The 26,048-nt window shown below is 41.6% G+C and overlaps 1 protein-coding gene across 1 annotated transcript in view; it reads left to right on the top strand.

The window, feature by feature from the left end:
* Positions 1-26,048, top strand: part of ACE (angiotensin I converting enzyme) — a 103,103-nt gene that overhangs the window by 25,059 nt on the left and 51,996 nt on the right. The window contains exons 2-9 of the mRNA XM_033919050.1: positions 6,444-6,611; positions 9,815-9,908; positions 14,445-14,588; positions 19,387-19,578; positions 19,844-19,941; positions 24,186-24,358; positions 24,882-25,105; positions 25,263-25,407. Coding sequence (XP_033774941.1) covers positions 6,444-6,611; positions 9,815-9,908; positions 14,445-14,588; positions 19,387-19,578; positions 19,844-19,941; positions 24,186-24,358; positions 24,882-25,105; positions 25,263-25,407 — 1,238 coding nt within the window. The remainder of the gene's footprint in view (positions 1-6,443; positions 6,612-9,814; positions 9,909-14,444; positions 14,589-19,386; positions 19,579-19,843; positions 19,942-24,185; positions 24,359-24,881; positions 25,106-25,262; positions 25,408-26,048) is intronic.

Raw genomic sequence — 26,048 nt, 5'->3', positions numbered from 1 at the left:
CTTTGTAGGGCACCCAACAAGGCACCTTAAGTTTCAAGTTTCAAGTTTCATATATCTCTTGATTGATCGCTTAGTCAAATTTCAAAGCGATGAACAATTTAAAATACTTTCATTAAAAAAAATACAAAATAAACAATACAATACGAACTTTAAATAGTAACATTGGGTTAAAAACTAAGACATCGTTTAACCCTTTCAGGACCATAAGGATCGTAGGCCAATTTTTGTGGTTTTGACGACATTTTTATGGTAAAAAGGGCTTGCGGATGCCAAAAAATTGTTTTTTTTTGTGAAATATCATTATTTTTTTTAAAAAAAATCAAACTTCTGGCTTATGGACAGTGTGGCAAGTGAATCTTCTCGTCAATCTGGCAACGACGCTAATGAATGAATGTCGGAACCAGTTTGTTTACATAAAGGCAGTATCATATGGAATCCGTACATATCAAATTTAGAACTGTAGACTATCCCAATCAAAATTTATAGGATTTTAAAGTTATGGGACAAATATGTCCCTTGGTCCTGAAAGGGTTAAGGAACATAGGGAAGGAAGGGATAGCGAAATACAACTAGGACTAGAACATAGCAAAATTCACCTTGGATCTGTGAGCTGGTGACCAACTCAAGTGCTCAGCAGATGCATTTAGAAAATAAATCCAAAGAAAATCTATACAAGCTTTAAAAATGTCTCCAGTTGGTAGAAAAAGGAGAGCAAGTGTGTGAATTATGAAGTTGCAGGACCATGTCTTATTGGTTGCACAAAATTCCTGGAATTCTGCAAACTATAGACAAGCAGTTTAGAGTCACTAGCCATCGACAAACAAAGGGTAGCAAATATAGTGCCAGAAATTGCTGGGCTCGTGACTTTGGGCCTCTTGTGCTGGATCACTTACCCCCCCCCCCTCCTTTACGAACGCCTAGTGCGGGTTTTAGCACTGGCAGCGGCGGTAACTGCTCCGACGCTCATAGGAATTCTTGGAGCGTCGGAGCGGTTGCCACTGCTGCCAGTGCTAAAACCCGCGCTACGCGTTCGTAAAGGAGGAGTTTAGTCTGGACCTTTGCAGACCTGCTGAACCTTGACGACATATTCCCCTAAATTCTATATATAGTACCAAAAATATCAACGCCAATAGAATGGTGCTTAGTGTGATTCAATGTGGTTAAAAAAGAAGCAACAGATCAGATGGGAAAGTCCTTTCAATATATATTTATTAAGAAACTACACTTAAAATCGACAATAGTCTGGCAGACCATGTTTCACCCCTTCCAGTTGGTAGCTGCATCAGGGCTATAAGAACTGTTAATAAACATATTTTTTTAAAAACCATGTTAGTGTAAAATTATGAAAACTCAAAACATGCAAAATTAAAACCATTAAAAAAATAAATAAATAAATGTTACCATAGACCAAATATATAAAGTTAAGAGCACCAAAAGTCAAATAAAACATAGAAACAACCTTACAATTAAGACGGGCCGCTGACAAGTTCTCAACCCAACCAAAAAAGTTGGGGCAGTCTCCATCGAGGGCTGTATGCTTAGCGCCTCTTCTATCAAACTGCGCTGCGCTGAATGGCCAGTGTAGCTCCCGACGCTAAGTTTGAAAGAAGAGGCCCTTAGTCCAGCAATTTCCCACCTTTTCCATTCCATATTTTTCTGACAGAAGGAAAAAAATAATCACTGGACTGTGGGGCTCATAAATAAAAACAAAAACTCATTCCAAAAGAGGCCTAAATCCAAAAGACAGATCGTCCAAGTACCGATAATCAAAGCTGGTTTTAGATGTATCTAAAAGCAGCTTAGGCAAAGGCCTAAGAATGCCTAGAATGAAAAGAGATGTTTATAGAGGAGGGGAAAGGGCGGGGGGTGGGCCGACCTAGACTTAGTTGTACAGCAAGTATAACCAAAAGTTTAACAAGGTTGTCCAGTCAGAGCATATATGTTTTGACTTAGACTGAGCCAAAACAGGTATAAGTTCCGAATAGGGGCCGCTGAGCTGATCGCAGCTGCCACAATCAGCTCAGCAGCCCCAGAAACCTGTCCACTCCCCCCCCCCCCCCCGCAACGATCGTGGCAGGAGAGATGCCTAATCTCCCCTGCCGCGATCGAGATCCCCCCGAACTGCCGCGAACTGCAGCAGGAGACATGCCCAATCTCTCCTAACGCGATCGCGATCCACCCCCCCGAACCCTGACAAAACCAGCAGGAGGGAGCCCAAGCCCTCCTGCTAAGGCGCAAGCCCGCGAACCCTCCCCCCAACAATACCAGCAGGGAGGGAGCCCAAGCCCCTGAAACCTTCCCCCAACAATACTGGCAGGAGGGAGCCCAAACCCTCCTGCCGAGGTGCAAGCCTGCGAAGAATCCCCCCCCCCTCGGACAATACCGGCAAGAGGAAGCCCAATCCCTCCTGCTGAGGCACAGGCCCCTGAACCCCCTCCCCCCCGACAATACTGGCAGGAGGGAGCTCAACCCCGCATGTAAAGCTTGTAAAGCTTGCTCCTGACCACTGCGCTCCTGACCTATGCGCCGCTGAGTATGAGAGCCATCTAGCGAGTGAGGGATACATGCTGAACCACCAGGTATTTAAAAAAGGTACCGGAGACGGGCGGGCAGGCAGGCAGATGGTTGTTTTAAACAGGTGGTGCTGAGAGGTGGGGGTGTTTTGAAAAGGGGCGGCGACGGGGGGGGGGTGTTTTACAATGCTACAGGGGTACAAATTTTGTATCTTCACTACATAAGACGCACCAAGATTTCCACCCACTTTTGGGTGGAAAAAAAAGTGCCTCTTATGGAGCGAAAAATATGGTATTTCTATTTTGGCACCTCTGAATCGCAGTCATTTTCAACAGAGCTTTAGGGGAGACTCTAGGTCCATCCTATGCATTCTCCATTGGATGCTAAACATGGATCTGACTTCACGGACGTTATTGTGCCTTCAAGCAGACAGACAAATAAATGGATGGAACCTTCCGTTGAGCTGAAGAGCACTTAAAAAAGGACTTCACGCTAAAAAGTTGCTTCTCTGTGCAAAAGCATTTCATGACAAATTGTCAACCAGATGTCGCTACTTCATCTCTTGGGGCTTGACTAGCTAGTGCGCTGAAGACTGAAATCTTGAGTTTCTGGAGCTGGTGACATCTTTTTTTTGGACCTTTATAAGAGTGATGAATATGTGGGTACATCACGAGCTTTCAGGACCACACTGGTCCCTTCTTCCAAAACCATGACCTGGGTTTTCCATTTGCTCTTTTATTTTTATGAATAGGGAAAACAAATGTCTGAATTTGCTGCTAATGATACGTTTACTGAAGCCCTCGCCCTCTTTTTTTTTTTTTTTTTTTCAAGGGCATGATTATAAATTAAGCTAGACTGGCTCAGTGACAAGCTCATTTGTTTACAAATAACCTTTAGCCCTGACAGCAAATACCCACGAAATGTGGAATACTGCAATGTAAGTAGTACGAATGGAATCTGTCTGTATCATGTGTTTATGTGTACACTCTTTCCATTTTAAGTCAGAACTTGCCAGAAAGGTCGTAATTTAAACATTTAGGCAACCTATTTACATGCAAAAGGATTTTGTATCCTTCTGCCATGTCCCTACTGACTTCCTCTGCTGTAGTCTGGACTCCCCAGTTGACACAACAGGAATAAAAAAGTCTTCCTGCACAGTATTTGTTTTGATTACCCGTATTTGTGTGTATGTGTTGAGGAAGAAGTTGACTCAGTTGGTTTACAGGCCCTTTCAAAGAGGGATCATTGAATGACAGGCCCTTGCAAGCAAGCCAAACGTACTTTTCAACAGGAAATGGGGTCATAGTGTGGCAAGCTTCAGTTTGTATATGTCCAGATAAAAAGCTTAATGAGGAGGCTACTTTGGGCGGAATTAGGGGGATGGGCCTTTTTGTGGTTACACATTCAAAGCAGCTTACAGATGTACAGGCACATATTTTGTACCTGGGGATTAAGTGACTTGCCCAGGGTCACAAGGAACAGCATTGGGAATTGATCCCACAACCTCAGGGTATTGAGGCAGCAGCTCTACCACTAGGCCTCTCCTCACAACTTTGCAAGATCACCTAACAATGGCAACTGTTTAAGGGTCTCTCTTTCTAGTAGTGCCGGTTAATTTGCCCTTCAAGCTTCTCCAGAGCACTTCTCTACCTTTTTGGAGTGGGAGTGGCCTAGTAGTTAGGGCTGTAATCTCAGCACCCATAGATTGCAGGTTCAAGCCCAGCACTGCTCCTTGTGATCTTGAACAAGTCACTTAAGTTCAAGTTCAAATTCAAGTTTATTATTTGATAAATCGCTTATATAAAACATTCTAAGCGATGAACAATTTTAAAAACAACTTATGGGGAAACAGACCATTTTAAAACAGCATTTTAGAAAACAAATATTATTAAGACACAAGTAAAAAGTCAGGATATTTATAAGGTTTCTTTATACATGTGGCTTAGTGACAGACATGATATAAAAGGGAAAAGGGAAAAAAGTTACAATTATCTCATTCAGAAAAACATAAAGGGGGTAAAAACACAAGGAAGGGCGAAGAAAATAGAGAAAAAAAACAAACAAACCAAAAATTAACATACCATTGCCCTAGGAATTTAGCCAGATTGCGAGTCTACCAGGACAGTTCGGGAGAAATACTTGAGTACATGAATGTAAATTGCTTAGTCTATAAGCAGTGTATAAATACTAAAATTAGGGTTTACCATATTTTGGGCCTCTAAAACCCTGACACATGGCCCCGTCCTGTTCCACCTCTGGCCCCACACCATTCCACCCCAGCCCCGCCCAGTTTTGCCTCTTCTCTTCTTTCCCGACGAGTTCCGGCAGCATCTGGCGAGCCTGGAGCATGTGCAGATTTATGTGATATCATCTGTGCGTGCTCAGAGGTCCTCCAGATGCGGCCGGAGTTTGTTAGTCCTTTCCAAAACCCGGACAAACTGCTGGGTTTGGGAAAGTCTGTCTGGGTACCTGGACGGTCTTCTAAAAAGAGGGCATGTCCAGGTTTTCTCTGGGAACCCTAATTAAAATAAATAGCATCTAAGCGGGGAGTCTCAGCTATGGGCCAAGGTTGTCGTCGGATAAAATTAAGAACCTATATAATATCCGGGAATAGAGAATGCTGACATTTGCAGAAGAGCCATTGGGCAGCTGTAGGCCGCACCCCCAAATGCTCCAAGTGCTGGGACTGAATGGTTCCCCCATGTCCCAAATACTAATATAACCTGATCGCTTCTTATCCCTCTCCCCAAACTCCGCCTATACCATTGGGCGCACAATGATGCTACAATCCTTCCTGAAGCGTTATGATCTGGCCTCCTGCTTATTCTACCATTAGGAAGATATGCTCTTTTCTGTTCCTGATAGATACTAGAGAATGACACGGGGAAAAAATCTGTCCCCGTCACCGCCCCGTCACCGGCCCACCATCCTCTGCACCGCCCCGTCACCGCCGATCCCTTCACCGCCCCGTCACCGTCACCGCCATCCCTTTCACCGCCCCGTCACCGCCACTGCCATCCCATTCACCGCCCCGTCACCGTCCCCGCTGCATCCATATAAGCCTTTTTCCTTTCACTCCCTCCTTCCAATTTGAGCCGGGAACACTAGCGATCGCACGGTCCCCGCGGCCACTACCTGCCTGCCCGGTCGATCCTGGTGTTTGGCCGGCTCTCTCCCTTCTCCTCACCTTGGTTTGTGGGTTTTCTTTTTCGGCAACCTGCGCGCTTTCCCAGGGAGCCGCACACGCGCGGCTGCTCAGTGTTCGATCTTCTGCTCTGCTGCAACTTCCTGTTTCCGGTTGCGTCAGAGCAGAAGATCGAGGCTGAGCAGCGGCGGGTGTGCGCGGTTCTCTGGTAGCGTGCGGGTCGCCGAGGAGGAGGATCTGCGGACTGGGGTGAGGAGAGGGGAGAGAGCTGGCTGGACACTGGAATCGATTGGGCGGGCGGGTGTGAGCTGCGGGGACTGCGCGATCCTTCATGCCTCACTGCGGGGGACAAGACCATTCACCGCCCCGCGGGCGGTGAATGGCCTTGTCCCCGTCGCCGCAGCGACTGCTAGTTTTCTTCCCCGTTTTCGGCGGGTGACCCGCGGCTAAAATGCGGTGGCCGCGGGTAAACCGCCACCGTGTCATTCTTTAATAGATACCACAGATATGCAGAAAATAGAATAAAGAAATGCACAGAAAAGGGAGGATGATATGGAGGATGGGGCAGGTGCAAGTTAATGACTGACCCTGGTATTCGTTATTTGCCCCAGCTGTTAGTAATGATAAGATATGCAAAAAGTAAAAACATAATTAAACTATTTACCTCGTAAATTGCACAGTTGTGAATTGTTTTCTGAGTGTGGTTGCTGGTTTACACCAGTATATATCAAACAGCTTGTAGCAGATCTGAAGTCCCTCTTTCAATGGCTTCTGTTTCTTTCAGATCAATGCATCTTTGGAGGAACAGGATTTTGCAGAAGTTTGGGGCAAGGAAGCCAAAAAGCTCTTTGACACCGTCTTTCAAAACTTCCAAGACCCTGAGCTGAAGAAAATCATTAGCTCCATCCGAATCCTGGGACCCTCCAATCTCCCCCTGACTCAGCGAGAAGAAGTGAGTGTGATCCGAGACTCCATCATTAGAGATACACTTCTCCAAACTCTCAGGCACTTAGGTCTATAAGCCCTTTTAAAAACAACAGCATGCTTGACATTTGGGAAACTATGATATGCGTTTCTTTTCTCTTTGGCCTTTTTTCTCCTTTCTCTCTCTCTATCTCATTCTTCTCCTTCCTCAATCCATTCCTTAGCTTTCTTTCCCCTGCTTCTTCCCTGATTTTTCCATATGGTCTACTCTTTCTCTATCAGCTGCAAGTTTTTCTCATCACTGTTTTCTCCTTTTTCTTTTCTGTCTGTGAACCGCATCTGTTTTTCTCCCTCTCTAACACTTTACTCTGTTACAATCTTGTTCTTAGATTCAGGTTTGCATAACTGAAAAAAAGAATGTGCTCTGAAAGTCTGTCATCCTTGAGAAAGGCAATTATTAAAGCTTTTATATGGGTTTTATATCACTCATGTAAGCTCTACTGAATCTCATTCACTTGCTAATCGGGTTTCTACACTTTGCTTAAGTTGCTGGGCTGTTTAAAATGGCTTGAAAGGAAATGTAGAGACAAAAAAAATTGTTTCCGTTTTTCCTTGCAGGGAGCAATGACTGGAAACTAATGTAAGAGCCTCCCTGAAAAGATTACGCATATCTTTTGGGTGTTATTAAACCAAGGATCCAAAATATCAGGGTTTTCTCCCCTGCACATATCTCTAATAGCTCTTCCTTATTTAAAGCAATCCTGATCTCTTGTGGGTTTGCATTGCCTATTGTTAAGTGCTGCCACTTGATCACTTGTTTCTTGAGCTGACCAGAGCTGGGAATGCAACTGTAACCTGAGTCGTCAAATGCAATTCCAGGGAAGCTTTTCCATTTAGTCTAGCTGAACTGCATCAAGCTATCTCTGCCACATGAGGGCAGTATTGTGGTGGTTTACCATTGGAGAAATAGTAACATAGTAACATAGTAGATGACGGCAGATAAAGACCCGAATGGTCCATCCAGTCTGCCCAACCTGATTCAATTTAAATTATTATTATTTTTTTTTTTTTCTTCTTAGCTATTTCTGGGCAAGAATCCAAAGCTTTACCCGGTACTGTGCTTGGGTTCCAACTGCCGAAATCTCTGTTAAGACTTACTCCAGCCCATCTACACCCTCCCAGCCTCCCAGCCACCCTCCCCTGCCCATCCTCCTCCAAACGGCCATGCACAGACACAGACCGTACAAGTCTGCCCAGTAACTGGCCTAGTTCAATCTTTAATATTATTTTCTGATTCTAAATCTTCTGTGTTCATCCCACGCTTCTTTGAACTCAGTCACAGTTTTACTCTCCACCACCTCTCTCGGGAGCGCATTCCAGGCATCCACCACCCTCTCCGTAAAGTAGAATTTCCTAACATTGCCCCTGAATCTACCACCCCTCAACCTCAAATTATGTCCTCTGGTTTTACCATTTTCCTTTCTCTGGAAAAGATTTTGTTCTACGTTAATACCCTTTAAGTATTTGATGATGAGTAATAAAAGGGAAAATAGTGGTGGAAAGACCTCAAAGGATAGGGTAAGTCTCATATTTCAAAAAGAAACTATATCGGTCAATTCTTTTTTTTAATAACAAAATACTACTGAGAAAACAATATAAAATATAGATATCAGACAGTCATAACAAGATCTGTGCTTCAGGAAGCTTATTCTAAAGAAAAAGGATTTTGGGAAATGCTCCATGATATAGAAAGTACTCTATGCCAGAGTTTCCTCCGGCAAGGTTCCAGAGCTGTCCAAGAAATGTGCTGAGGAACTGGGTGGCTGAGAGGACTGGTACTTACTGGAATAGAGTGTGCCAATGGGCTTGTACTCGCTGGAACTGAGTGGGTAAGGGTCAGTCACTCACTGGAATGGAGCAGGTAAAGGAGCTGTAATTCACTGGAATAGAGTGAGTAATAATAATAATTAATACACTTTATTTTTGTATGCCGCCATACCATTTAGTTCTAGGCAGTTCACATTCAAGAGAGACTGAACAGTTCAGTGACAATACATTCTTAGAGAATACAGAGTATAATCGACATTTAATTTACAAATGTTTCAAAAAGATATGTTTTTTTCATAGATTTTCAAAAGGTGTAATAAGACTGAGTCTGGGAAATTATTGTACTTAACCAATTGTTCAATTTGCCTGGCCAAAATGCAAACATTTTATCAAGAAATCTTTTATAACGGCAATATTTTAGTGTAGGATAGGCAAAGAAATTTGATTCTTCAAGTAGACTTTTTTTTATCCCATATAGTTCAAACCGTGAAGATAGGTAAGCAGGCAGGTACTCACTGGAATAGAGTAGGTAAAGGGGCTGGAATTCACTTGAATGGAGTGAGTAAGGGGGCAGGCGCTCACTGGAATGGAGTGGGTAGTAGTACTCACTGGAATGGAATGGAATAGGCAAAGAACATAAGAATAGCCTTATTGGGTCAGAACAATGGTCCATCAAGCTCAGTAGCCCGTTCTCCTGGTGGTCAATCCAGGTCACTAGTACCTGGCCAAAACCCAAGGAGTAGCAATATTCCATGCTACCGATCCAGGAAAAGCAGTGGTTTCCCCCATGTCTTTCTCAATAACAGACTATGGACTTTTCCTCCAGGAACTTTTCCATACCTTTCTTAAAACCAGCTATGCTATCCACTCTTACCACAACATCTGGCAAAGCGTTCCAGAGCTTAACTATTTTCAGTGAAAAAAAATTTCCTCCTATTGGTTTTAAAAATATTTCCCTGTAACTTCAAGTGTCCCCTAGTCTTTGTAATTTTTGGAATTCACTGGAATGGTGTGAGGTAAGGGGGCAGGCGCTCACTGAAATGGAGTGTATAAAGAGAGTGGTACTCACTGGAATGGAATAGGTAATGGAGCTGGAATTCACTGGAATAGAAGGGGTAAGGGGCAGGTGGTACTCACTGGAATGGAGTAGGTAAAGGAGCTGGAATTCATTGGAATGGAGTGAGTAAGGGGCAGATACTCACTGGAATGGAGTGGGTAAGGGGACTGGTATTCATTGAAATAGAATGGGTAAGGGGACCAGTATTCAGTGGAAATGGTTGGGGGAAGGACCTTGGTGGTTGAGAAGGCTGGAAGCAACTGGAACTGTTTAATGGGGCATTGAACACTGGCATTTGTAATGAAGGATGAATGTAAATGTGAATTTTGTTGTTTTCCTGTTTCCAGCTCAACACAATCATGAGTGAGATGGACAACATCTACTCCACAGCTAAGGTGTGCCCTCCCAACCAAAACACCAACTGCTGGTCGTTAGAGCCAGGTACAGCCATTATGGTGAATCTCATACAGCAGAATTCAACAGGCATTATATAAACACAGGTTCTTGGCTTCCTTTTTTTCCCTAGTCTAGTTTGCTAGCCTACTGTAGTGTGGAAGACAGCATGGCTAACCATTCATTAAATCCTATAAACTTGGTCACTATAATATAGATATCAAAAATTACATCCTCTAACCAGCTCAAAAACTCTTTGTCAATTCATTAATCCAAATAACTTGTTTAAAGAGCCTTCAGAAGTGGCACTCAGGTGGTTAAGATATTTTACTGCTGATACTTCATTTCGGCCACTAGCTTCCTCATCAGCTCAAGATTCCAATTTAGAATAATGTCATCCTCTAATTTTTCCAATAATTTTTTTATTTCAAAAGCTAATTAAGACATTTTGAACATTTATCTCAAATTGCTCTCCAGTATTCATCAGCCGACTTGCATATTTCTCCAAACACTGCATCAGGGCAAAAAGTTTTGTAACACAGCTTATTTAATTCTTCATTAGTGTTGCAAAGGTAAAATTGGGTGTTCACTTCTTGGTATCATCTGCAAAAAGGGCAAACCTTTCCTTCTAACCCTTCGGCAATATCACTCACAAACATGTTAAACAGAATTGACCCCAGCAACAATCCTTGAGACACTCCACTACTCACCCTTACTTCCTCCGAGCAGATTCCATTAACCACCACCCTCTGATGTCTGTCCGTCAACCAGTTTCTAATCCAGTTCACTATTTTGGGTCTTAACTTCATCCAGTCAAGTTTGTTCAAGAGCCTCCTATAAGAAACCACGTCAAAGGCTTTGCTGAAATCTAAGTAAATTATATCTAGCAATCTAGCAATCTAATTCTCTGGTCACCTAGTCAAAGAACTCAATCATTCATTTGGCACGATTTACCTTTAGTAAAGCCATGTTGTCTTGGATCTTGTAACCCAATAGATTCTTAGAATTTCACTCCTCCCCTTCAGCAACACTTTCATTATTTTTCCAATAACCAAAGTGAGGCTTAATGGCCTGTAGTTTCCTACTTCATCTCTGTGACCACTTTTGTGAAGAGGAACTACATCTGCTCTTCTCCAAAACCATAGAACCTCTTCCATCTCTAGGGATTTATTGAACAAATCTTTAAGTGGACCCGCCAGAACCTCTCTGAGCTCCCTCAATATCCTGGGATGGATGCCACCTGGTCCCGTGATCTTGTCCATCTTCAATTTTTCAAATTGTTCATAAACACTTTATTCCGTTCATTGTTTTCATTGATTTATAAAAATCTGGAGAGAGAAAAGAGTTCTAATATAACTAGGAATTTCATTCCAAATCATTGTAAACTTGTTTGAAAAGGAGCAAGAGCTATTGCTAGCAAGCTTTATCCTTTTCACTGAAGGAAATGAAATGGTTTCTTTCTTCTCGGGCTATATTGCTGCCTCTGTTCCTCCTGATCACTGCTCTGCTGAAGACAAGTGAAGCCCCATTGTAGACATAGAAACATAGAAGATGACGGCAGAAAAGGGCTACAGCCCATCATGTCTGCCCACTCTGCTTACCCACCCCCTGTCTATGCCCTAATGACCCAATTTCCTTATCTTGACCCTCGTAGGGATCCCACACGGGTATCCCATTTATTCTTAAAGTCTGGCACGCTGTCTGCCTCGATCACCTGCACTGGAAGCTTGTTCCAATGATCAACCACTCTCTCTGTGAAGAAATACTTTCTGGTGTCTGCAGCAGCCACTCTCTCCTCCTCTCCCTATTGGCTAAGGCTCTTAACATTTGCATCTCCTCTTCCTATAGGCTAAGGCTCTTTACACCTGCATTGTGATGTCATAGAACTTTCTGATTATAGAAACATAGAAACATGATGGCAGATAAAGGCCAAATGACCCATCATAGAAACCTAGAAGATGACGGCAGAAAAGGGCTACAGCCCATCAAGTCTGCCCACTCTGCTTACCCACCCCCTGTCTATGCCCTAATGACCCAATTTCCTTATCTTGACCCTCGTAGGGATCCCACACGGGTATCCCATTTATTCTTAAAGTCTGGCACGCTGTCTGCCTCGATCACCTGCACTGGAAGCTTGTTCCAATGATCAACCACTCTCTCTGTGAAGAAATACTTTCTGGTGTCTGCAGCAGCCACTCTCTCCTCCTCTCCCTATTGGCTAAGGCTCTTAACATTTGCATCTCCTCTTCCTATAGGCTAAGGCTCTTTACACCTGCATTGTGATGTCATAGAACTTTCTGATTATAGAAACATAGAAACATGATGGCAGATAAAGGCCAAATGACCCATCATAGAAACATAGAAACATAGAAGATGACGGCAGAAAAGGGCTACAGCCCATCAAGTCTACGCACTCTGCTTACCCACCCCCTGTCTATGCCCTAATGACCCAATTTCCTTATCTTGATCCTCGTAGGGATCCCACATGGAACAAAGAAATCAGAATTGAGATATTCAGGTTGGGACATGTCAGTTTTCAGTAGTATTTTAGAAAAGGATCTGCTGGCACAGAGCCTTTTTCTTTTGTAAAGTGCATGAAGGAGATGCACATGTGGGCACTGGTTGTATATTTTTATTTATTTAAAAAGTTTTTATACTGCCAAAAATCTCAGCGGTTTCCACAATAACATACATAAAAGCATAAAACACACATTATTATTACTTTTATTATTGTTACTTTTTGATGCACTTGATGTAAGTTATAAAAATGAATAAAGAATTTGGGGAAAAAAACCAAAACAAAAACCACATATGCATTAAAACATAAACAATCCAAAATTGTTACACATATAGCTATTGACACAATACTGTCAACAAATACTCATCAGCTGTAGTTAAGGAAAAACAAAACAATTTCAGAGGAATAATTATCAAACTGAGTTAGAAATAAGCATCAACAAATAGCTTAGTCTTAAGCAGTTTATTGAAAATGTAATGTTCCACACAGGAGGATCCAGTTTACAATATAACACCAAATTTCTAGCCCGCATGACCATAAGTTCAATGTGGTTTACAAAAGTTTACTGAAATAATACAATGAAAGATATTAAGTCAAGAATTTTGAAAAGAGAAAAGTTTTGGCTGTTTTCTAAATTGTTCATAAGAACAAGATGTAAGCAATAGCTGTCGAAAGTCTTTATGGTAGAAGGTAGCCTGATATGAAACATCAATGGAGGCAAGTAGGCAACACACATGTCGGCACTTACAAGTGTAAGTTGGTGTTTCAGAACATAGATGTGTATGACGGGCCAGCTTAATCTATAGACCAAGGTGCTGGCACTAAAGGAAGCCAAACGCCTAAGGCCATGATTACACCGGCTATGGCTATGGCTCGAATACTCACTAGCTCCTCCTTCTGATGCTGCTGCCCAATCCCAACAGGATGCGGCTTCATAGGCCAGCTTCCATGAGGGGGGAGGACCAACGTCAGCATCAAAGGAGGGAGGTCTCTGCTCCTTCCTGATTCTGCTGCTGCTTGATTCAGACACTGGCCTTCCCCCCTCATGGCAGCTGGCCTACGAAGCCGCATCCTGTTGGGACTAGGCAGTAGCATCAGAGGAGGGAGGAGGGAACTAGCCTGGGGGAAGTCATGGGGGTGCTGAAAAAATGTGAGTCGGGGACATGGGGCACCAAAACAGGTTGAGGGCACCATAACCTTTTGAACTGGCCCTGCATACATTTGTCATCACTATGTTCCCAGCTAGATACAGATCCCACAATCATCCAGGTGTCAAAGTCGGTCCTCGAGGGCCGCAGTCCGGTCGGGTTTTCCCCAATGAATATGTATTGAAAGCAGTGCATGCAAATAGATCTCATGCATATTCATTGGGGAAATCCTGAAAACCCGACCCGATTGCGGCCCTCGAGGAGGGACTTTGACACCCCTTCCAGAACAATCTATTTTTTTTTGGGGGGGGGGACAGGGGGTTTAAGGGGGTGGCATCCCCTAACTCTTCCTGTACAGTACTGTCCAAAACAATCACTTTTATGAAACCTAGCTGGGCCCAGGAGCAGTTGTAAATCCTGTCATTGATCCTGGTGCTCATAAACATGCATACCCATTTGAATTGGGGAATAACACATTTATATAATGGTCCCACGTTATCCATGTCCCTTTCCATTTGCAATTGTAAATCCAGGGTTTTCTATGTTTATTCAAAAAGCACATGTAAATGCCTGTATTTGCATAAGCAAATCATGAATAGGGCTTCTAAAATGACCTACTAAATACAACATGTTGCTGTGTTTTTATGGATACACATTTTATTGCTGTAGACTGCCTTGTAGTGTTTGGAAAAAGGTGGTATAGAAATGTGAGAAATAAATGCATTATAACTTGTAGAAACTGCACCTTGGGGTAAGTTGTGGAACTAATGTTCTTAGAGCAGCTCCCAGATCATCATATATGAGTAGGGGATGGAGCTAATATAATATAAAGTTCTTTCTTTTGGTAATTATACCTTTCAAATATTTTGTTAAGGTAACAAAACTTTGCTCTCTCTCTGTCTCTCTTCTGTGTTTCAGATCTAACTGAGATTATGGCAAAATCACGTAGTTACAAGAAATTGCTTTATGCATGGGAAGGCTGGCATAATGCAACTGGCATCCCCCTGAAACCAAAATATGAGACATTTGTGAATCTTAGCAACTGGGCTTACCGGATGGATGGTATGAGGTCCATACAAAGTTCTATTAATGCATCTTAGAGTTGACTTTTATTAGTTTTACTGATGCCAAGAGCAAGTAGGGAAAGCCCCGAAGACCAATAAACCTTGCAACCGAGGAACATGAATAAATGGAAGCAGAAGTATATTATTCTTGTTTTACTGTAACTTCAAAGAATAAGTGGACTGGTGAATAACTGTTGAGGTGCTGTATGCACCAGTTGATTGCATCTGTGGGTAGAGATATAAAAAAGGATTTTTCTTGCTATGGAGGTATGAACAAGAACGTAAAAGCAGAGAATGGTAAAGAGAGATGAACAGAGCAGAGAGATGCATGCCATGTGTAACTAGTGTCAAGAAGTACTGCTACTGTTAATTATTTCGGTAGCGCTACCAGTTGCTGGAGGAAAGATGAGGTCAATCGGGACAGAGACAGTTGGAAAGAGCCGCCCAAAGAGGGTTCAAATTAAATAGCAAGGCTAATGAGGTCACCTGAGTGCTTGCTTGGGAGAGGCTACAGACAGCCAGTCAGAGGCAGCGGGGGAGGGCCTAGCTGTGGACTGCAAGAGTGATGGGGGATGGAGAGATCAATCTGCTTTCTGATCACCCTGAGTGCTTCCTTGGGAGGGGCTACAGACAGCCAGTCGGAGGTAGCGGGGGAGGACCTAGCTGTGGACTGCAAGAGAGATGGGGGATGGAGAGATCAATCTGCTTTCTGATCACCCTGAGTGCTTCCTTGGGAGGGGCTACAGACAGCCAGTCAGAGGTAGCGGGGAGGACCTAGCTGTGGACTGCAAGAGAGATGGGGGATGGAGAGATCAATCTGCTTTCTGATCACCCTGAGTGCTTCCTTGGGAGGGGCTACAGACAGCCAGTCAGAGGTAGCGGGGGAGGGCCTAGCTGTGGACTGCAAGAGTGATGGGGGATGGAGAGATCAATCTGCTTTCTGATCACCCTGAGTGCTTCCTTGGGAGGGGCTACAGACAGCCAGTCGGAGGTAGCGGGGGAGGACCTAGCTGTGGACTGCAAGAGAGATGGGGGATGGAGAGATCAATCTACTTGCTAACCACCCTGGCAGAGAACTACAAATGCTTCCTATGAAGTGACCTCCCTCCCCACCTCTTTCTTGTTTCTCCTCTTTCCCCTATTATTTTCATCTTCCTGAGTAGATTTTGTAACATCAGGAAAAATCCATATTTTTTCTCCCCAAAAAACGATTTTGGGAGAAACAAAAAAAAGTTTTCATCATCCTATTTAAGTCTTGTTCAAAGACCAATGAGACTAGGAGAGTACCACGGAACTGAATCTCTTCCTGTGAAGTTTCTAAAATCCCAGTGATATCTTTTAAATCCAATTCCTGTGGTTTATCCAACTGTTTGTCAGTATTGTTTTCTGGTCTTCTAGGAAGATAATATATCTTATTTATAGGTGGAATCAATTCTTGAGGAATTTTAAGATTTTCTGTAAGGTATCTTTTGAAAACTTCAATTGGTGAAGAAAGAGAAAGTTTAGGAAAATTTAATACCCTTAAATTTAATCTTCTATTGAAGTTTTCCAATTGCTCTATTTTGTTCTGAATAAGTTTAAGTTTCAAGTTTCAAGTTTATTCAATCTTTTGATGGATCGCCTATAACAGTTTCTAAGCGATGTACATAATATAATACAAAGAAATAAGAAACTTAACAAAATAGCTATATTAACATAACATAAAAACATTTAAAACATACTTGAGGGGAAAGGGAAAAAATAAAAGTTACAATTTCGGGTTTCGTAAGAATAAGGGGAAAGAACAAGAGGTAGGGTAAAAGAGGTATTACAAGGTGGCTCAAGCACACTTCATAAGCAATAAAACCAGAACATAAGAAATTTAAAAGAACTGTTAAAAATCAAAGGCATCTTTAAATAAATATGTTTTTAAAAGTTTTTTAAATGTTGTAATATTTTTTTCTATTCTAATAAATTGAGGGAGTTTATTCCACCTTTGTGGACCAGCGACAGTAAATATATCTGCTCTTCTAGTGCCTTAACCATGTTAGCAGATATAGCTTGTAATGAAGATATTTCTTTATTTACTTGGTCAAATTTCCTTGTTGTTTCTTGCTGGTTATTTTGAACTAGATTAGATAAGTCATCAAGTTTACACACAACTTTAGAAGTATCGTTTGCTGATTTAGTATTTGCAGCTTCGAGTCTCTGAAGCACTTTCCAAATGTTGTTCAGAGTCACTTCTGAGGAGTCGGTTCCCTCCGCTCCTAAGATCGATGTTGACTCGGCGTCCTGGGCTGGCGTGGTCACCCCCGCCGCTAGAAAGCATCGAGCTACTCAGGTTCTCAGCAATCTCGCGCTCCTCGCAGACCCTGCGCCGGGTTCGGTGGTCGTCTGGCTGCTTGGGGGGGGAGAGTGATGTTTCAAATCCCATGGCTCCGGCGTCTCCATCCGTCGGTGCTGCAGCGGGTAAGCTCCCCCCCCACCAAAAACGACCGGTGAGCTCGTGAGAAACCGGTCCATCTGCAATTGCCCAAGCTTGGCGGGGTCAGCTCGGAGAATGCCCTTGCGCTTACTATGAGGCATATTAGAGAATAAATTTTAAAGGAAATGTGCTAGTAGGAAATATGCGAGTAAGAAGCAAGGCAAGACGGAGCTCCAGCTCTCACAGCGTCATGCCGCCCTATTTTCATCTTAATGTAATTTAATTCCCTGGTATACTTCCCCATTAATCATGTATGTTTTGTCTGTCTTGTATCACCCATTTCTTTTATTTTAAATATACAATGCCTATAATTTTTATGTTCATTTTAAGTTATATTTTATGAAACTTATTGTAAACCGTTCAGCCATTTCAGATAAATGAAATATCAAAAACCAATAAACTTGGAAACTTGGACATTTATATGCCTATGCACATGTGTGCATTAAAGTTTTCAAAATCTCATACACATACTTCCTAACCTAAACACAATCTATTAATTAGTTCTTGCTTGCGGGAGAGGCCAAGCTGTTTTGCTCTTATGATGGAACGTAACTGCATTATTCTTGTAAAAGTACAGAAAACTGACATTAATGCACATGTGTGGTTTTAGGTGTCGAAGGCGTCTTTAAAAAGGAATGTCTTAACTTTGGATCGGAATTTGTCTATAGATGGTTATAATTTTAATATGTAGGGGGAGTTCTAAAGTGTGGGAGAAGTAACTGAGAAGATAGCCTTTCGAGTACTGTCATAGAATAATTTGCGGACTGATGGCATCACTAATAGGTGATGATTGTTGGATCGAAGTGTACGAACGGAAGAGTATGGAATCAAATGTTTGTCAATGAAAGCTGGGATATGTGAGTGTTTAGTTTTGGAGGTCATTGGAGAGCTCGTATGCTACATCTTGTGTTCATGGAGGCTATGTCTGTTTCTGATTGGGAAATGAAACAGGGTAAAATGTTACTCATGATTTGGCAACCATTTTTAAATACGATACCCACTGCTCAAAGTTGTGTTTTATTAGGTAGACCTGAAAGGGGAGTGAGTGGGGGGGTTGGGGAGAGGGTAATTAGTTAGGTAGCCATTCTTCTATTACAATTGTATCTGAAATATAGTTGAGTTAATTTAATTAATCTAAGATACGTTTACTTTTGTATGCATTATATACTGTTATATTCAAATAAATAAATAATAGTTTTGTAAGTGAGAAGGAGTATTTTAAATGTGATGCGGTATGTAATGGATAGCCAGTGGTCATCACGAAGGAGGAGGTTGACACTATTCTGTAGGGGCACACCTAAGTGGTATAGCACTTGAGGGCAAGGGGTATATACAAGACTTTGGCATGCTACACTTTTATGCTGCACTTGCTCTTGTGAAACTGTAGTTACACCGGGTATAACTATAGATGCCTAGATTTTAGGTGCTTTAATACAAGGTTACACTAGTATTCTGTGGGTCCCAGCACTGAAAACAAGGCTTTGGCATGCTACACTTATGCTGCACTTGCTCTTGTGAACCTGTAGTTACACCAGGTATACACCTGGTGTAACTACAGGCTGATATAACTGTAGATGCCTAGATTTTAGGTGCCTTAATAAAAGGTTACACTAGTATTCTGTGGGTCCCAGCACTGAATATTACTGACACCCACATAACTGCCAGATCCTGCCCAACCCCACTCCCTGTATCACTCCTGAGCTGCCCATTTTATTATGGCTGGTTAGAGCCGGTCAGTGGCACTTCCCAGTTAAGTGCTGCTAAATATTGTCAGTTGGGTGGCCAGTACTGAGCCACTCCTGCCTGCTTAAATCACTTTGAATATTGGGTTGAACATTAGTAACAAGTTCAGTAACCAGTAAAGTACTAGTGGAGCTATCCATGGTTCTGAAGTTATGGGCAAGGAAGCCATTATTGTTGGAAAGTGCCATTTTGTAATCTGACATACTCTAGTCACTATTGATAGTTTAGAATAGTATCATTACTATTTTTCTCAACTGGGAACCGTTTGGCAAAATTAATTCTTGAATGTGAAAGCCAAAGACAGTGCTAGAAAAAGGATTCAGTACCTTGGGTGAGAAGGGGAGGGGGTCAGTCATTCTTCAACGATGTGGTCAGCCCATCTGTACTAGTGTACAACAATTACTTGGCAAGTAGATCGATACTCCCAAATTATTTTTTTTAAAACTATTGTTCTGCTCATTTATGGATTCATGGTTTCTTTATATTACATATTTTATAATTATAATACCAGGTGAAATGATTGGTTTCATATGCAATGATTCCACCACAGGAAAAGCAGTGTTTCCATTAATATGTTTTTATTTATTAGACTTTGAGGATACTGGTGCTTATTGGCGTTCCTGGTACGATTCCTCGACTTTTGAAAATGATCTTGAATCACTGTACCACCAGCTGGAGCCCCTCTATCTAAATCTCCATGCCTTTGTTCGCAGAAAGCTCTATGAACGTTATGGGTCCAAATACATCAATCTTAAGGGTCCTATACCTGCGCATTTGCTAGGTAAGAGGAAAGGTCTCAAAAATGAAATTAACAGAGTTAAAACCAAAGCAGTTCATTAACTAGTATTCAATTAAATATACTTATCACCAATGGAAGATTAAAAGAATTGGAAATAAAGTCAAGGTTGTAGCTACAAGTAGAAGGCACTTTCCGCAAGGAAAAAGAAATTGTGTGGAAGGTAGTGAATGCATTTCTTTTGATTAAGCTGATATCCACATGTTACTTTATGATTGACAGAGCTGATGCATTTCTTCTCTCTCTTCAGGGAACATGTGGGCTCAGCAATGGAACAACATATATGATATGATGATTCCATTTCCCGGCAAAACCAATGTAGAAGTCACTGATGCAATGGTTGCAAAAGTAAGGTCCTCAGTATGATTCCAGCGTCTAGTGCATTTATATTGTTAGACTATCTGAATTGTTTGTTTATTTACCATTGTTACATACTGCTATTGCATAACACCGCAAAGCAATTTACAAAAATCAGCATTGGCAACATATGACAAATAAAACACAATATAAAATCATTTACATAACAAAATAGATATTATAAATAAAAACTGACAAGTCATAATAAAATGACTTGCATTCCAGGAAATGCCAATGTGAACAAATGTGTTTTTCATTTCTTACAAAATATCAACAAGTGTGTCGATACATCTGCAGCACCCTGCAGTTTTGGGTTCAAATCCCCCCATTGCCCCAGGTACATTAGATAGATTGTGAGCCTACCAGGACAGACAGGGATAAATGGTTGAGTACCTGAATAAATTCATATAAACCAGTGATCTCAAACTCGCGGCCTGGGGGGCCACATGCGGCCTGCCAGGTACTATTATGAGGCCCTTGGTTTGTTTATCATAATCACAAAAGTAAAATAAAACAGTTTCTTGATCATACGTCTCTTTAGCTATAAATTACAATATTATTATTAAGACTTAACCAAAAGGAAAGATTTATAAACTATAAAGAGTTTTACCTCATGTAAAATTGTCATTTCTTTAATAAGACATTAACTATTTTTTTCTGTGGCCCTCCAAGTACCGACAAATCCAAAATGTGGCCCTGCAAAGGGTTTGAGTTTGAGACCACTGATATAAACCGTTCTGATCTCCCCTGGGAGAATGGTATAGAAAATTGAATAAATAAATATAGTTTTCTTAATGTTAGTGCAAAATCAGCTGAGGATGCTGGTTTGAAAGGAGTATAAAACTCTCCAAAGTGTATGGTTAGTCCAACAAAAACAACGCACATACACTTGTCAGCCCTTTTTTCTATGTATCTAAGGAGACTAAAATAGCGACCACACCATTTTGCAGCTTCTCTAAAATTTACTTCAAGGAACCTTGGAAGCTGCCAAAAATATCAAGAGAACATTTTTAGAAAAGTGTTTCTGACCTTTCCTATTTTTCAAAGTTCCCAGAATTGTGACTAATGTGAAACAGGGTCAATACAGATCCATTGAGAACATGGTCAGGCTTTGTCTAAAAATACCTGAACCAATATTTAGCTGACTCTGTCATCTTACTCAGTTGAGCACTTCATCAGCATCTAATGTAATGTGTGTTTTGCGGCAAACTGTAGCACCTCCACCAGGCCACCAATGCCCTCTGTACATCCCGTCAGTCAAATCTGAAAGTCCACGCTTTTTTTTCAATCCGTCAAATAAACTTTATTCACCAACTTGAAACAGGAGTAGCTTGTTACATCTTTTAACACAGAGTATATCATTCAGGTAGGCAGCTTAACAATAAGGACATATCCACCCCCTCACAGGGTTTCCAATTTCCTACCAGCTTCATCTAGCAGTCTCCCAAACCAGCTTTCAAACTTTCCCATCTCTTCCTGTCTCTCTCAAGCAGACAGTTCCCAAGCTTTAAACTTCAGCACTTAATTCACATTTAGTCAGCTGCACTGTTTCTATCCTCATCTCTGTTTCATCAGACCGGGAAGATGTGAGTCCACCCTCCAGCTAGCCAACCGGGACAACCATTACCTTTCTCTAGGAATATCGGCCCTCTGCCCCTCCTTGGGATCCACCTTCTTTTCCTCTCAGCTCCTTGGGGAAAAATCCCTATTCCTTTGGTCTAGCTGTGGGTTGGGGCTCCTCCTCCCTCAGGAAACGCCTTCTCCTCTGCTTCTGGGAACTGGCCTGCCTTACAATGTATAATTTTTTTGATTTTTTTTTTTTTGATAAAGGCCTGTTTGAACAGATAAGATTTTATTATTATTCAAATTATTTTTATAAAATAAATAATAAATACAGTGTACCATATATAAATTGAATAACTGCAATCATGTATAACATAAGTATAAATACAAAATTAAACAATTCATAAATTAATGGTATAAACTTTCATAAGAACATAAGCATGGCCTCTGCTGAGTCAGACCATGGGTCCATCACGCCCAGCAGTCCGCTCCCATGGCGGCCCCCCCAGGTTCACGACCTGTAAGTGATCTTATACCTAAAACATTCTATTCCCTAATCATTTAATATCCTGTAGGTAACCTTCTAACTATACCCTTCAATCCCTTTTTCCTTCAGGAAATCATCCAATCCCATTTTGTAACCCAAAATCATACTCTGACCTACCACCTCCTCTGGAAGCGCATTCCAGGTGTCCACCACCCTCTGAGTGAAGAAGAACTTCCTAGCATTTATTTTGAATCTGTCTCCTTTCAATTTTTGCTAATGCCCTCTTGTTTTTGTTTCCTCTGCTAGTCTGAAGAATTTGTACCTCTCTACCTTCTCCGTACCCTTCATGATCTTTCGGCCTCTTATACAAAGCTGCACTAGCGGCTGCCGCGCAGTAACAGCCCTGAAGCCCTTTAAATCTCTATGGGCTTCGGGGCTGTTAGCGCAGCCACTAGCACGGTTCTGCAAAAGAGGCGTTTGTTTCAAATACAATTATAATACAAGAAAGATTATTCAACTGTTACCCTATCCCAAACCTCCCCCCTACCCATTCCCCTTCTCAAGACTGCATATTATATGAAATAAATAAATAAATTTATGATCTACTCATTAAAATACAACTTCATGTAGTAGGTGTCAATGTATTTAAAAAAGGTTGCCAAACCATAAGAAATTGTCTTCCCTGCTTCATCTCCCAATCAGAAATAGACACAGCTTCCATACATATAAGATGCAACATACGAGCTCTCCATTGACCATAAGTCAGACCCACAGATTTTATCCATAAATAAAGAATAGTTTCTAAACCTATAAGAATAACTCTTTTCAAAAAACCTTTATAATCTTTAGGTATTGGATGTTGAATATCAAAAATCCAAAATAGATTATGATTATTACAATACTATGGCACTTGCTACATATTGCTGACTTCAGACAAAACCTCTGCCCAAAAACTTTGAACCAAAGGACACTCCCAAACATATGGGATAATGTTGCTTTTGGGTGATTACATTTCAAACGAGCCCACAGATAAAATAGTTGCTCTATAGGCTCTCCAAGGTGCTATATATAATCGACAAACAAATTTGTAACCCATTCCAAAAATGAATGACAGGTAATAAACCATATAATAGCTGCAAAAAATGCTTAGGGCTCCTTTTACTAAGTTGTGCTACCAGTTTTAGTGCGCGCTACAATGCCGCGCACACTAGACGCTAACACCTTCATAGAGCTGGCGTTAGTTTTTCCGCATAGTGCGGGAGTTGGTGTGCGCTAATCACGCTACCACAGCTTAGTAAAAGGAGCCCTTAATGAACACCTTGTAGAGTGTATAATCTCATTCATTAGGATGTGATAACCTCCAAGGATCAACTAAATCTAATGTGGAACATAAATAAGGAATACCTAAATGAAGAATAGAATTCTGCTGTTCTGGGGAAGACCTGTCCAAAGAATTATGTATTTTTATAATAGTTACCCTGGGTCTTTGTCGATTTTCTATTTTTCGTCCTAACCGATGTGCTCTCTCTGTTTTTAATGGCCCCAAGCCCATTGGAAGTGGTAGGTCCGTTCTTAACCATTGCTCCAATGTTGACAAGAGACTGGAGTCTGAAATAGTTTCAGGTAACCCCATAATGCACATGTTGTCCCTAAGGGAACAATTTTACAGGTCTTCAAGTTTTCCTTTCTGACAACGAAATTGCTCCTGCAGGGACTCAATAGATTCTAAGACCATTGTTGCATTATCCTCAATGTCTGCTACCTGCACTTCCAATTCCAGTTCTGTACAGTGTGTGATTGATTGTTTGATTGATTTAAGTTAGCCTTGGAGATGGAAAGTGTCAGACAACAAACATATGCTAAGCTGGTTAATCACAAACAGCAGCAAGTAAAGCTGTTTGGCTGATAGACTTGCATCCTACAACCATAAAAAGATAAGGCTGAAAGAAACCTCAGGTTGTTTTCTTCTCTGTTTACTGGTTGAAGCTACCTTTCCATGCAGTTAGTTACTATAAATAGAAAATGACTTATGACCTTCAGAACATGTTCTTTCCTGAGCTGTCTGTTGGTCATAAGCTAGTTTGATGTCAGCTAATTAGCTTATAAACACTCCTTTAATTCATTGTGCTACTTCCGTCTTTTAAAATGGGGATTATTTATTTATGTTTATACATGTTTTCTCTAGGGTTGGAATGCTGTCCACATGTTTAACGTTTCAGAGGAGTTCTTTACCTCCCTGGGGCTGCTGCCAATGCCATCAGAATTCTGGGAAAAGTCGATGTTGGAAAAACCAAAAGATGGGCGTGAGGTAGTGTGCCATGCATCTGCCTGGGATTTTTACAATAGGAAGGACTTCAGGTGAGTGGGAGAATGGGAGATGCGGTCATACACAGGGGCAGGTTGGTGGCTATTAACAGTTTCCAACGGGATAACACCAGCATGCTTGCCATATATCTTGCAAACTCCCAAATGCCATTACAGCACCAGCTTCTACTGCTTAGAATGAGGTGCTGAGGGTATGTCGTAGAGTAGGTATTCATTCGGCAAAGGTCTTCCAAACTCTGCATGTCACTTAGGGAGAGTAGGAAAAATAGATGTTTCTAATGATATACAAGAGTTACACATTCTCAGCTTTTCTTCCTCATTCTCTCCACCAGACTGCAGAGCCTGTTGCCTGTAGTATAAGATATTTTTTTACACGACGCAGTAATTTTACAGAACAATTTTTAAAAATGATCTTGACATAAACTGAGTGAGTTTCTACCAACTATCTTGTCCCCATCTCTACCTCCCTCCTTACCAACGCCCTTATGTCCATCGCTCCTGCAGCAAAGCCCTTCAGATGGGATTTAAAAAATTCTGATCTCTCTTTTCTTCTTAGAATAAAGCAGTGCACCACTGTTACAATGGAGCAGCTCTTCACTGTCCACCATGAGATGGGGCATGTAGAGTATTACCTACAGTACAAGGACCAGCCTGTGTCTTTTCGTCGTGGTGCTAACCCTGGCTTTCATGAGGCCATTGGGGATGTCATGTCTCTTTCAGTGTCAACACCAGGGCATCTGAAGAAGATTGGGCTCCTTGATAAAGTCACCAATGATAAAGGTATAACTTCCTCCACGCACTGACGTTCAACTGGGAAACACTTAGAATAAGCCTTGTTGCTACTGCACATCTAATGTGGCACCAAAGGCTAACAGAGTCCCTCCTTGCTGCCAGGTAATGCCCAGCAACTTTCAGTCTTCTTTCTTGTGTCTTTCAGAGAGTGACATCAACTACCTTCTGAAAATGGCCCTGGAGAAGATTGCTTTCCTCCCCTTTGGATACCTGATTGACCAGTGGCGATGGAATGTGTTTAATGGCCGTACTAACCCTAACCTCTACAACTATGACTGGTGGTATCTCAGGTAAAACTCCTTATCTACATGGATGGCTGCTGTACATTATAAGACCTGACAAAGCCAACCATCCACTAAGCCTAGGGCCTAGGAACAGGTTGCAAGAGTCCAGAAGCCTTGATTTGAAATTCAAACCTCAGTCAATTCCCATTTTATCCTTCTGCCTGAGGTTCTCCTCTGAATGTAAAGTGAAGCATGGTGGCTTTATTCAGCTTCTGAAAATCATGCCTGGAATTGATTATCATGATCAGCAAAACAAATCACTTAACCTCCTTAGCCAGTCTCCATTAAGATGGTCATTCCACTATCGTGAGTTTTAGCTATAAACCATGGGAAAGCTTTGGGTTCTTGCCCAGAAATAGCAAAGAAGAAAAAAAAATAAAATAAATTTAAATTGAATCAGGTTGGGCAGACTAGATGGACCATTCGGGTCTTTATCTGCCATCATCTACTATGTTACTATGAAATATTACATAGGATTCAGTTCTTTACTTCTGCACCTTAGCAACAGGATTCACATTCAAAAATACTGTAATGTAGAAAGGTCTCTTGGTGTCATTGATACCTAGATTGCAATTTCGCCAGATTTAATTCTTAATTGCCTTTTTCTATAGTTCCTTGAAAACCTAAAAAGTCTATTTTTAGCATTT

Source organism: Geotrypetes seraphini, chromosome 13 (assembly GCF_902459505.1).
Source record: "Geotrypetes seraphini chromosome 13, aGeoSer1.1, whole genome shotgun sequence".
Taxonomy (NCBI): domain Eukaryota; kingdom Metazoa; phylum Chordata; class Amphibia; order Gymnophiona; family Dermophiidae; genus Geotrypetes; species Geotrypetes seraphini.
Note: the sequence above shows the minus strand (reverse complement) of the source record. Positions and strands in the feature narration are given on the sequence as shown.